Here is a 12,325-nt window from a genome sequence, read left to right as displayed (position 1 = left end):
ATTAACTAAGAAGCCAAAAAGGGTTAATAAACATAACACAAGCGTAAACCACTTCTACATATCATTCATTGCCACCAGCAAATAAACCGTTGGAAATATCTGATTATGTTACAGAAACTTTACTCCACGGCATGAAAAGTTACAACTAAAGAAAATGATTGGGGCTCAGCTGTTAAGAGCACTTGCTTCTCATCCTCTGACCTCTAAATGCACACTCTAGTACATATACATAAATTAAATTAAAACAACATTCTTTTTTTTTTTTAAGATTTATTTATTTATTATATGTAAGTACACTGTAGCTGTCTTCAGACACTCCAGAAGAGGGAGTCAGATCTTGTTACGGATGGTTGTGAGCCACCATGTGGTTGCTGGGATTTGAACCCCTGACCTTCGGAAGAGCAGTCGGGTGCTCTCACTCACTGAGCCATCTCACCAGCCCCAAAACAACATTCTTAATGAAGTATCCCTCTTGTCATTGTTCATTAGCTTCACACTTCCTTCTTAGAAACATTCAAGGATATTCCTACGAAATGTGTCAGTGGGTGAGGCCTAAGTTTAATTCCTGGAGCCTACATGGTAGCACAGTATAACTTTTTGTTAGAAATTGTTCTCTGACCTCTCCATTCACACCATGTGCCCCTGTCCCTCCAAACAAATTCATAATGAGAAATATATACTCTTCCTTAAATGGAAGTACCATGCCACTGTTCCATATACACTACTCTCTTTCTAGATCTCTCTCTCTCTCTCTCTCTCTCTCTCTCTCTCTCTGTCTGTCTGTCTGGAAGAATTAGGAATCATATCCAGTAATACCCAGGGCTGTGTATGTGCTAGGGAAACACTGTGCCAGTAAGCTACACCGGAGCACTCACATGCTAACCCCCCCACCCCATTTTTGATTTTCAAGATAGTTTCTCTGTGGAGCCCTAGCGCTCACTCTGTAGACCAGCTGGCCTTGAACTTCCCTGATCGTCCTGCCTCCACCCCCCCACAAATGTCAGAATCACAGATGTGCACTACCATGCCTGGATTTTTTTTAACTGCTTTTTGAATTTAGGAATATTGTTGTAATACATCTTCAAAAGCCTTGTTTCCCTTTGGGGGGGGGGGATGGGTCGAGGAACCAGGGTATCACATATCCTAGGCTGGCCTTGAACTAGGTATATAACTAAAGGTAATGAGAACTTACATTGCTTCTAATACCACCCTTCAAGTGCTTTGCTTACAGGTTTGTGCCACAATGCCCAGTTTATGTGGTGCTAGGGATAGAGCCAGGATTTTATGTGTCCTGGACGAGCACTCTGCCAAGTGAACCATAGTCCCCACCCCCTTTTAATAAGTTATTGTGGTATCATTTAAGAGTGAGACTGGAGAAAAAGCATGGTGGTTAAGAGAACATACTGCTCTTTTAGAGAATCCAAGTTCAGTTCCCAACCCCAACATCAGGTGACTCACAACCACCTCCAGTTCTAGGGGGATCCAAAACCTCTGGTTTCATCAGGCATCTCCAGTCATATGTGCACATACCCACTCATATACACATAACCAAAAGTGATTTTAAAAATTGTCTTTTTCTTTTTAAAAGTAAAGCATATCAAACAACCTAAGCGGCAGCAACAGCAACAGAGAACATACAAGCTGCCGTTACGTCATGCACCGGAATAGTTTAACTCAGCTAAAATGAATGCATGAAGCCAGGCACGGAGGCACACACATATAAGCCGAGCACTCAACAGGATGGGGAAGAAGGATCATGATTCAAAGCCATCCTGGACTAGATAGCTTGAGGCTAGCCTGAGCTATATAGCAAGACACTGTCTTTATAAAAACTAGGGAGGGCTGAGAATATAGCTCAGTAGAGTGCTTGTCTAGCATACACAAAGCCCTGAGTTCAGTCCCAAGGACTGCATAAATCTGGGTGTGCTGGGCCTGCCTGTCATCCTGACACTCAGTGGTAGTGGAGTGAGGTTCAGAATGCTTAAGGACAGCCTGGGACCCATGAGGCCCTGTTTCAGAAAAATAAAAACTGTCTTGATCAAGCTATGAAGTCTGAACTGTTGCTCATCGGTAAGAATTCAGGAGTACTGTAGGCAGTTCCTTCCCATGGAACTGTTCTCGCCCATGGGTACCAGAGCAACATTAAACTTCCCAGGAGGAACCAGAGTACTTCTCAGATAAAGAATATTCTTTGCAGTGGCCAAAAGGTCTGTATCACCCATACTTCTTTCTTCTTGATTTCAGGGATGTTGGTGGTAAATGTGACATGGAGAAACAAGACATATGTAGGTACACTTCTTGACTGCACAAGGCATGATTGGGCACCCCCAAGGTGAGCATGTACAGTTTATATCAGTCTGAACCCCCACATAATCAGTGAACTGTTAGACCTTTATCTTACTACAGTTGGCCCAGTTGGCCTGAAACTGAAGCCTCCTGAGTGGCTGGTATCAGTAGTTTGAGGCACCACCCCAAGTTATATCCACTTTCCTTCCTTCCTTCCTTCCTTCCTTCCTTCCTTCCTTCCTTCCTTCCTTCCTTCCTTCCTTCCTTCCTTCTCTCCCTCCATCCCTCCCTCCTTCCCTCCTTTCCTTCCTTCCTTCCGTTCTTCTTGCCTTCCTTCCAGCCTCCCCCTTCTTCCCTCCCTCCCTTCCTCCTTTCTTTGGGACAAGGGTTCATCCCATAGCTCAGGTTGTCTTGGAACTCACTGAATAAGGCAGGCTGCCTCAAACCCAAGGTGATCATCTTACCTTAGCTTCCTGATTGCTGGGATTACAGGTGTTTGTGTGAGTCACTGGGCCTGGCCTTACTTTCAAGTTGCAAATTTGATCTTTAAGTAAACCATCTCAAGCAGCCATAGTTCTATGTCCCTGTAATCCCAGCACTGGTGGATACAGAAGGGTTAGAAGTTCAAAGCCACCTTTAGCAACACAGGAAGTTGAGGCTAACCCTGAGTACATACCTTGTCTCCAAAATGTGTGATAATATTAACATTTTGGGTCTGGAATATTCTGTGAGGCTTATGGATTAATTCTCTAACAGCACCACAAAATAAAAATGCAATAAAAAACACTAATATTTCAATGTCTTCTTATATCTTATTCCTAATGTTAGTACCCAGTGTGCTAGGGCTTGAGAGGCCTAGAATATGGTGTGGGGTGTTCCAGAACTAGTATGCAAATGACATGCTAGGAGGTTACTTCTCAATACAGTTCCCGTGCAGGTTCCTAAAGGAAACCAGTCATTAAAATGGAAGCTGAAGCCCACGCCTTTAATCCCAGCACTCGGGAGGCAGAGGCAGGCGGATTTCTGAGTTCGAGGCCAGCCTGGTCTACAGAGTGAGTTCCAGGTCAGCCAGGGGTACACAGAGAAACCCTGTCTCAAAAAAAAAAAAAAAACAAAAAAAACAAAAAGACAAACAAAAAAAAAACAAACGGAAGCTGGGCAGAAGAATTGCTGCAAGTTAGAGGCCAGCTTTGACTACTTAGTGAGCTCCTAGCCAGCCTAGGTTTCAAGAAAAAGAAAGCTGGGAGCATAGTTCATGCTGGTAGGCCCTGCCTCACAAAAACAAAGGTAGTAATATATCCTGTCCTATTTGTCCTTCTCCAAGGTTCTGTGACTCCCCCACCAGTGACTTGGAAATGCGGAATGGCCGAGGAAGAGGCAAGCGCATGCGTCCCAGCAGTAACACGCCTGTCAGTGAGGCAGCCACAGCGTCTGACAGCAAAGGGACCAGCAGCAGCAGCAAGACCCGAGCAGGAGCCAATAGCAAAGGCCGTCGGGGTAGCCAGAACTCCTCAGAGCACCGCCCTCCTGCCAGCAGCACCTCTGAGGATGTCAAAGCCAGCCCTTCCTCAGCCAATAAGCGGAAAAGCAAACCTCTTTCAGACATGGAGCTGAATTCTAGCTCAGAGGACTCCAAAGGGAGCAAGCGTGTCCGTACAAACTCCATGGGCTCAGCCACCGGGCCCCTCCCTGGGACCAAGGTAGAACCCACTCTTATGGACAGAAATTGTCCCTCCCCGGTCCTGATTGACTGTCCCCACCCAAACTGCAACAAAAAGTACAAGCACATCAATGGGCTTAAGTACCACCAAGCTCACGCCCACACGGATGACGACAGCAAACCGGAAGCTGATGGAGACAGTGAGTATGGAGAAGAGCCCGCCCTCCATGCAGACCTCAGCTGCAACGGTGCGCCTGTCCCACAGAAAGGATCCTTGTCCCCTGCCCGCTCAGCTACCCCCAAAGTTCGGCTTGTTGAACCTCACAGCCCTTCCCCTTCGAGCAAATTCAGCACAAAAGGCCTCTGTAAGAAAAAACTGAGTGGGGAGGGAGACACAGACCCTGGAGCCTTATCCAATGATGGCTCTGATGACGGGCCCTCGGTAATGGATGAAACAAGTAACGATGCCTTTGACTCTTTGGAAAGGAAGTGTATGGAAAAGGAAAAGTGTAAAAAGCCCTCCAGTCTGAAATCTGAAAAGATTCCATCCAAGAGCTTAAAATCAGCCCGCCCCATTGCCCCTGCCATCCCCCCACAACAGATCTACACTTTCCAGACAGCCACCTTCACGGCAGCAAGCCCAGGTTCCTCCTCAGGCCTGACCACCACCGTGGTCCAAGCCATGCCCAACAGTCCCCAACTCAAGCCCATTCAGCCCAAGCCCACTGTTATGGGAGAACCTTTCACAGTCAGCCCTGCCCTGACCCCTGCCAAGGACAAGAAAAAGAAAGACAAAAAAAAGAAGGACTCATCAAAGGAGCTTGAAAGTCCTCTGACCCCTGGGAAGGTATGCCGAGCAGAAGAAGGTAAGAGCCCGTTCAGAGACGCAGCAGGAGATGGAATCAAAGTGGAGAGCCTTCTGAACGGCTCCTCAGAGTCCCACCAAAGCCGGTTAGCTAGTATCAAGGCTGAGGCGGATAAGGTTTACAGTTTCACTGACAATGCCCCCAGCCCTTCAATCGGAGGCAGCAGCCGCCTAGATAGTGCTACCCCAACCCAACCTCTCACTCCCCTCCATGTAGTGACCCAGAATGGAGCTGAAGCCAGCTCAGTCAAAACCAATAGCCCTGCCTACTCTGACATTTCTGATGCTGGGGAGGATGGGGAGGGCAAGGTGGACAGTGCCAAGTCGAAGGACCCTGAGCAGCTGGTTAAAGAAGGGGCTAAAAAAACACTGTTCCCCCCTCAGCCCCAGAGCAAAGACTCCCCATATTATCAAGGCTTTGAAAGTTACTACTCTCCTGGTTATGCACAGTCCAGCCCAGGGGCTCTCACCTCAAGCAGCCAGGCCGGAATGGAGAGCCAGCCCTTAAAGACAAAAAAGGATGAGGAGCCTGAGAGCGTAGAAGGGAAAGTGAAGAATGACGTCTGTGAGGAAAAGAAGCCGGAGCTGAGCAATTCCAGTCAGCAGCCCTCCGTCATCCAGCAGCGGCCCAACATGTACATGCAGTCCCTGTACTACAACCAGTATGCCTACGTGCCTCCTTACGGCTACAGTGACCAGAGTTACCACAGCCACCTCCTGAGTACCAACACAGCTTATCGGCAGCAGTATGAAGAACAGCAGAAGCGGCAGAGCCTGGAGCAGCAGCAGCGGGGACTGGACAAGAAGACAGAGATGGGCCTGAAAGAGCGGGAGGCATCGCTCAAGGAAGAGTGGAAGCAAAAGCCCTCAATTCCACCAACTCTTACCAAGGCTCCCAGCCTGACAGACCTGGTGAAGTCAGGGCCCGGCAAGGCCAAGGAGCCTGGGACGGATCCTGCCAAGTCTGTCATCATTCCCAAGTTAGATGACTCATCAAAACTCCCCAGCCAGCCCCCTGAAGGCCTTAAAGGGAAGCTGGGGGAGGCCAGCCACCTAGGCAAGGAGGCGTCTGAGGCTAAGACGGGCACTGAGTGTGGCCGACAGGCAGAGGTGGATCCAATACTCTGGTACCGACAGGTAACTGTTGTATGTAAGGAAGTGGAGATGCTGTCTAGTAAACTTTCTGGCTCCCACAGACCAGCATTGTCTTGTTTAGGGGTTCCATTGAATTGAAATTAGCAGAAGAATTGTATAATTTTAGTAAACATGTACATTTTATGTTTTTTAAAAAGCACCGTTACCTCCTTAAAAGGTATTTTTTCCTTCGATAGGGAAGAAGGACTAATAAGACAACTTATTTTGTCTACAGTTAGTTGAGACTTCATTAGCAAAGCAAGACAAGTACCTGGGTATTTTGACTTCTAGCCCAGTGTTCAGAATGTTTCAGAATGGAAGCATATAGCACTCACCTAACAGGTTTCTTTATAAAGGAATTTATGATGTCAGCTGTGACAACACATGCCTGTAATCCTAGGACTTGGGAGGCTAAAAGCAGGTTATCTTGAGTTTATAGCCACACTGAGCTGTATAGCCTGGGCTACATATACTTAGCAAGACCCCGTTCTCTTAAATAAATGTTATTTAGAAATTAAAACTAGTGGGACTGGAGAGGTGGCTCAGTGGTTAAAAGTACTTCCTGTCCCTCCGGAGGACTGAAGTTTATTCCTAACACCCACATCAGATGGCTTGCAGCCGCCTGTAACTCCAGCTCCAGGGGATCGGATTCTCTCTTCTGGTCTCCGCAGATACCCATACCTGTTGCAAACATTCACACGGTCTTCCCTTTCCTCCTGAGGCACTGATAACTGCAAAGCAACATAAACATCTTGGCAGGAAGCAACTTGTATTCCCAGAGTGGCTGCCCCAGGAGTCTTGTACAGAGAAGAGCCACTGATGGCGTCACTGTTTCTCTCCTAGGATCTTGTTTCCTTAGGTTTGAGAAGGTGTTTTGTCATGATAGGGTCTCGCTATGTATTCCTGGCTGGCCCTGAACCCACCCGTAGGTTCTATCTGCCTCTGCCTCCTCAGTGTTTTTGTAAACAAATTCTGTACAAGTCAGAAGCGCACTGCGCCTTGAGTGCTGTAGTGTTGTTAACGTTTCTACTTAGACCTTGGGTTTGAAAGGCTTTTGTGTGTACTACTGCTCGGCACCCATTCTGTGGTTTTTGCAGGAGACGGAGTCTCGAATGTGGACATATGTTTATCCTGCCAAATACTCAGACATCAAGTCAGAGGATGATCGGTGGAAAGAGGAACGGGAACGAAAATTAAAGGAGGACAGGAGCCGGAGTAAGGACTCTGTTCCCAAGGAAGACGGGAAGGAAAGCACAAGTAGTGACTGCAAGCTACCCCCATCCGAGGAATCCCGCCTCGGGAGCAAGGAGCCCCGACCAAGTGTCCATGTGCCTGTGTCCTCACCGCTCACCCAGCACCAGTCCTACATCCCCTACATGCATGGCTACTCTTACAGCCAGTCATATGATCCCAACCACCCCAGCTACCGGGGGATGCCTGCTGTGATGATGCAGAACTACCCAGGTACAGTACCTGCTGGCTGTGCTGCTCGTGGGCAAGGGAGGTGGAGCGCCTTTTCAGTCTAGAGCTCTTTGCTGTGTGGCTTTGGGAGACTGACTTGGATGACAGACTTTTTTATAGATAAGGTGTCCATGACGGGAAGTTGTCACTCTAACCTTAAATGACCGTAATTATAATCAGAAAAGCCACCTCTCCCGTCCTTCAGCTAAGGTTGCCTCTACAGTCGGCTTTTCTTGATGACCAGTGGAAAAACTCATGTGCACCACAGCCACATTCTCTCCGCTGGAATTTCTTTAGACATGCACTCTGATTTCTGCTGCATGCAAGGCACTGTGGGGAATACTAAAGAACTAGGGGAGACCAGTTCCCTCCATCCAGGACTTCACAGCTTAATACAGCGGGAGCAGTACATGTGACAAATAAGATTCAAACCAGAACAACACAGGCATTCAGCTTTGAAGCTGTGCTCAGCTGTGAGATCAGAAAGCTGCCGGGGATGCAGAGAACATTTTGAAGTCAGTTGGAGGGATGTCCAGTAGGTTCCGCTTGAGAAAAATTAGTTCTTACACCGCTGACAATGAGTTCTCAGTGGGTCAAGGTTTAAATGTTTTTTAACTTGTTAGGAAAAAAAATGTTCATATTCCACTCTACACACTAATTTCTATTGCCTGAAGAGCTATGTAAGACCCAGAACTTCCACTTTGTTGGTTGGTTGGTTTGAGTTTGGGAGACAGAATTCCTGAGACAGAATTTCACTTTGTAGCCCTGGCTGGCCTGGGAACTTATGTAGAACAAACTGGGCTCTTAACTTGTAGAGAGCCACCTGCCTCTCTCCCAAGTGCTGGGGTTAAAAACATGCATCACCATGCCTGGCCATGATCTGGCCGTTGATGATATGATATGATACAGTCAGTGTCCACTGATCCACTCAAGGTAAATGCCATTCCCCCTGTTCTTCTCTTTAGCACTTCATGAAATATGTAATAGCCACTCTATTGTGCGGCAGTACACTAGAGCTCATACCTCTGTCTGTGTTTGGGCATCTGTTATCTGCCCTGCCCTGCCCTGCCCTGCCCTGCCCTGCCCTGCCATCCTCAGCTTCTGGTAATGCCTGTTCTCCATTAGATCAGCCTAAGCATTCACTCCTTACAGCTCCCAGCCTCCTAGACTAGTCTTCACAGTCTGCTGGCATTATTATGGGATAAATTCTGAATACAAGTAAGCTTTTCAAACAGATACGGAGATCATCTCACCCTCACGGTGTGCCTACACCTATATACAAATAAAGCTCCATCCACTAAGGCTTGTCTCTGGGCCATGCACTGTCTTAAATGATTTATGCATTTTTCCCTGTTGTTCTGTCTTCATCATTGAGACAGGGTCTTCTTATGGAGCCCTTGTTTGTTAGCCTATAATTAACCAGTGTTCCTCCTTTTTCTTGCCTCTGCTCACAAGTGCTGGAATTATAAGCAATGCCACCACACCCAGCTTGTGTATCTATGCATTTGCATGTGTGTGTAGGTCAGAGGTCAGTGTCATTTATCTTCTTTGATGATTTATTTTTTCAAACAGGATCTCTCACTGAACCTAAAGCTCAATTATTCTAGACTGACTTGCCAGTGAGCCCCAGGGTTTTGCTGTCTGTACCCTCACAGTTTAGAGCTATGAGCACTTTCACCTGGCCTTTTATGTAGGCCCTGGTGATCTGAACTTTGATCCTCATGCTTGTATGCAAGCATCATTGTTTTTGTTTGTGTGAATGTTTACCTTAATGTATCTATGTGCACCATTTGCATGTATGATACCCAGGAAAGCCAGGAAAAGGTGTTAGATACCATGGAGCCACCATGGAGGTGCTAAAAATGAAATCTGGGTCCTTTGCAATCGAGGCAAGTGTTCTTAACCACTGATGTGTCTCTTCAACCCAGCTTCAGTTTCTGAGACAAAGTCTGGCCATCTAAGCCCAGGCTGACCTTCATCTCATCTTCCTGCCTTAGCTAAAACTACAGGTGTGTGTACACCTATCTTCCTGTTGCTTGTTTGGGAAAAGACTTTGCTGGAACTAGATTCTGTAAATTCTGTGCTAGAATTTACTGTATTCAGGCTACCTTCCTTGAAACAATCCTCTTACTGTTGCCTCCCTAGTCCTGGATTAGAGCATTATATATGCTCCTGTTCTTTTTGTACTAGTATCTTTTGCTTATTTTTTTAGATTTGTTTATAAATGTGTGTATGTGAGGGGCGAGAGAGGGAGGGAGAGGGAAAAACATGCATGTAATCACAGTGTTTACGGAGAACATCAGCTCCCCTGGAGCTGGGGTTACAGCCACCTGATGTGGGTGCTGAGAATTGAACGCAGGTTCTCTGGAAGAACAATAAGTGCTCTTACCAGATACTGCGCCATCTCTCCAGGACCACCACCCTTTTTTGAAACAGTCCTGGCTGACTCAGAACTCATCATGTAGACCAAGCTGGTCTTGACTCAGTAATCTGCCTGCCTCTGCCTCTCCAGTACTGGAATTAAAGGTGTGTACTCCCACACCTGGCCTACCACCACCATCACCCCTTTTTCTTTTCCAATAAAAACATAGTTTCATTATGTAATCCTGGTTGGCCTGGAATAGATGAAACTGGCTTCAACTTCACCTAGGTCTACCTGCTTCTGGCCTGAGTGCTGGGATCAAACTCAGGTCATCAGGCCTGGCAGCAAGTCCTTTTACCCATGAGCCATCTCAGCCCTTGTTTTGGAGAACAGGATCTCATGTAGTATAGGCTGACACTGAGTGCAGAATTCTGTCCCAACCACCTGTGTTGGGATTATGGGTGTACCGTCATGCCTGCTAATATCTTCATTTTGATGATAAACTGAAACTCAAAAAGGCTGTCACTTCATTTACAGTTATGCAGCCCAAGGGTTGTCTGACTTTAAATCCTTGGATCTTTCCACTTTATCATAGGACTCTGAGATAACTCAGGAGAACTGAGAAGTCAGCTTTGGTAAACCGCGTGCTATATGCTATCCCTTCACCTGTTCTCAGCTTGTTAAAAGAGGAGGAAGCCAGGAGCTGTGGTCAAAAGTGTCTGGGACTGCTTAGGCGAGCTGATGCCACCTGACCCTTCACTAGAGCAGTCTCTTCTGCCTTCATTTCTCTGACTGCTTGATTTTTCCTTTTCTAGGTTCCTATTTGCCTTCCAGCTATTCTTTCTCCCCGTATGGCAGCAAGGTCTCAGGTGGCGAGGACGCTGACAAGGCCCGTGCCAGCCCCAGTGTGAGCTGTAAAGCCAGCTCAGAGTCCAAAGCCCTGGACATCTTGCAGCAACATGCAAGTCACTACAAGAGCAAGTCTCCCACGGTAAGTGGAGGACAGCCCAGGTCCTTGTCCAAAGACCACGGAGTAGAAGCCACAGCATGGGAGGAGTAGGCAGGTGCAGGCCCTGACACGATGCTACTTGGGTGACTTGATACCAGCCTTATAAGGGTACCCCCTTTATTTGTAGATACCCTGCAGTTTTAGAGTCAATAATATAGGACACTGGTTAGATCACTAGTGCGTCTATATCTCATTATAGTGTCTTGATATGTCTCCTTTCCTTTCCAGATAAGTGATAAAAATTCTCAGGAGAGAGATCGAGGAGGCTGTGGGGTGGTTGGGGGTGGTGGCAGCTGTGGCAGTGTTGCGGGAGCAGGAGGTGCTGACAGGAGTGCCGACCGGCCCCGCACATCCCCTTCCCAGCGCCTGATGTCCACACACCACCACCACCACCACTTGGGCTATTCCTTGCTCCCAGCACAGTACAACCTACCCTATGCCGCAGGTAAGGCTCCTTCCTCCAGCTTTGTTTCCATTTCAGTAGTAGTCCCTGTAACAAGGCCCCTGCCCTCAAAGAATCTTTTTCACCCCCAGATTTTGTTTTTTCGAGACAGGGTTTCTCTGTGTAGCTCTGGCTGTCCTGGAACTCACTTTGTAGACCAGGCTGGCCTCGAACTCAGAAATCCGCCTGCCTCTGCCTCATGAGTGCTGGGTACCCCCAGATTTCTAATCTGAGATTCCCACCACTCAGGATGTTGAAGCAGTAATATAAAAATAAATTCAAAGTGGAATGGGAAGAAGACTTAGTGAAGCACTTGCCTTATAAGCAGAGGACCTGAATTTAGTCCTCAAAATCCATGTAATAAGACAGATGTGGTGGTGTGTGCTTGTAACTACAGTGATCAGGTGGAAGGAAAACAGGCAGATCCCTGGAGCTCACTGGCCAGCCAGCCTAGCCTACTTGGCAAAGTTCCAAGCTAGTGGAAGGCCTTGTCTCAAACAAAAGACAGAAGGCACTTTAAGAATGACACTCAGCTGCCAGGCATGGTGGCGCACGCCTTTAATCCCAGCACTTGGGAGGCAGAGGCAGGCGGATTTCTGAGTTCGAGGCCAGCCTGGTCTACAAAGTGAGTTCCAGGACAGCCAGGGCTATACAGAGAAATCCTGTCTCGAAAAAGCAAAAAGAAAAAAAGATACTCAGTTGTCCTATGACCTCCACACATGTACAACACACACATACAGAGATCCTCTCTTAAACACTCTGCCGAGCCCTAAAATACCTTGCTTTAGGCTGGGACTTATTTCTTCCCTGGAGCTTGGGAGCTCTCATTATTCATCAGAGTAAGGAACCACTAGAGAGAAACAAGCTGTTGGCACCCCAAAAATCCAATGGCACTAGGTAGGGGAATTTAAGGGGAAGCTCCTCACAGCGAGCCAACTTGTGAAGGGTGACTTCCTGAGTGCTATATTAATATGTTCTCTGCTTGCCCAGGGCTTTCTTCTACAGCCATTGTTGCCAGCCAGCAAGGCTCAACTCCCTCACTCTACCCACCCCCCCGGAGGTGAGAATGGTAAGTAGATTTTGTTAATCTGTAGTGACAGATTAAC

At 47.4% G+C, this 12,325-nt stretch overlaps 1 protein-coding gene across 1 annotated transcript in view; it reads left to right on the top strand.

The window, feature by feature from the left end:
• Znf609 (zinc finger protein 609) overlaps nt 1-12,325 on the top strand; it is a 139,166-nt gene that overhangs the window by 122,119 nt on the left and 4,722 nt on the right. Inside the window, exons 4-9 of the mRNA XM_021171766.3 lie at nt 2,245-2,332; nt 3,611-5,948; nt 7,043-7,409; nt 10,584-10,759; nt 11,006-11,222; nt 12,210-12,288. Of these exons, the coding sequence (XP_021027425.1) occupies nt 2,245-2,332; nt 3,611-5,948; nt 7,043-7,409; nt 10,584-10,759; nt 11,006-11,222; nt 12,210-12,283 (3,260 nt within the window). The 3' untranslated portion in view covers nt 12,284-12,288. The remainder of the gene's footprint in view (nt 1-2,244; nt 2,333-3,610; nt 5,949-7,042; nt 7,410-10,583; nt 10,760-11,005; nt 11,223-12,209; nt 12,289-12,325) is intronic.

This window comes from Mus caroli, unplaced genomic scaffold, assembly GCF_978045245.1.
Source record: "Mus caroli unplaced genomic scaffold, Mus_caroli_1 scaffold_11, whole genome shotgun sequence".
NCBI classification, from domain to species: Eukaryota; Metazoa; Chordata; class Mammalia; order Rodentia; family Muridae; genus Mus; species Mus caroli.
Note: the sequence above shows the minus strand (reverse complement) of the source record. Positions and strands in the feature narration are given on the sequence as shown.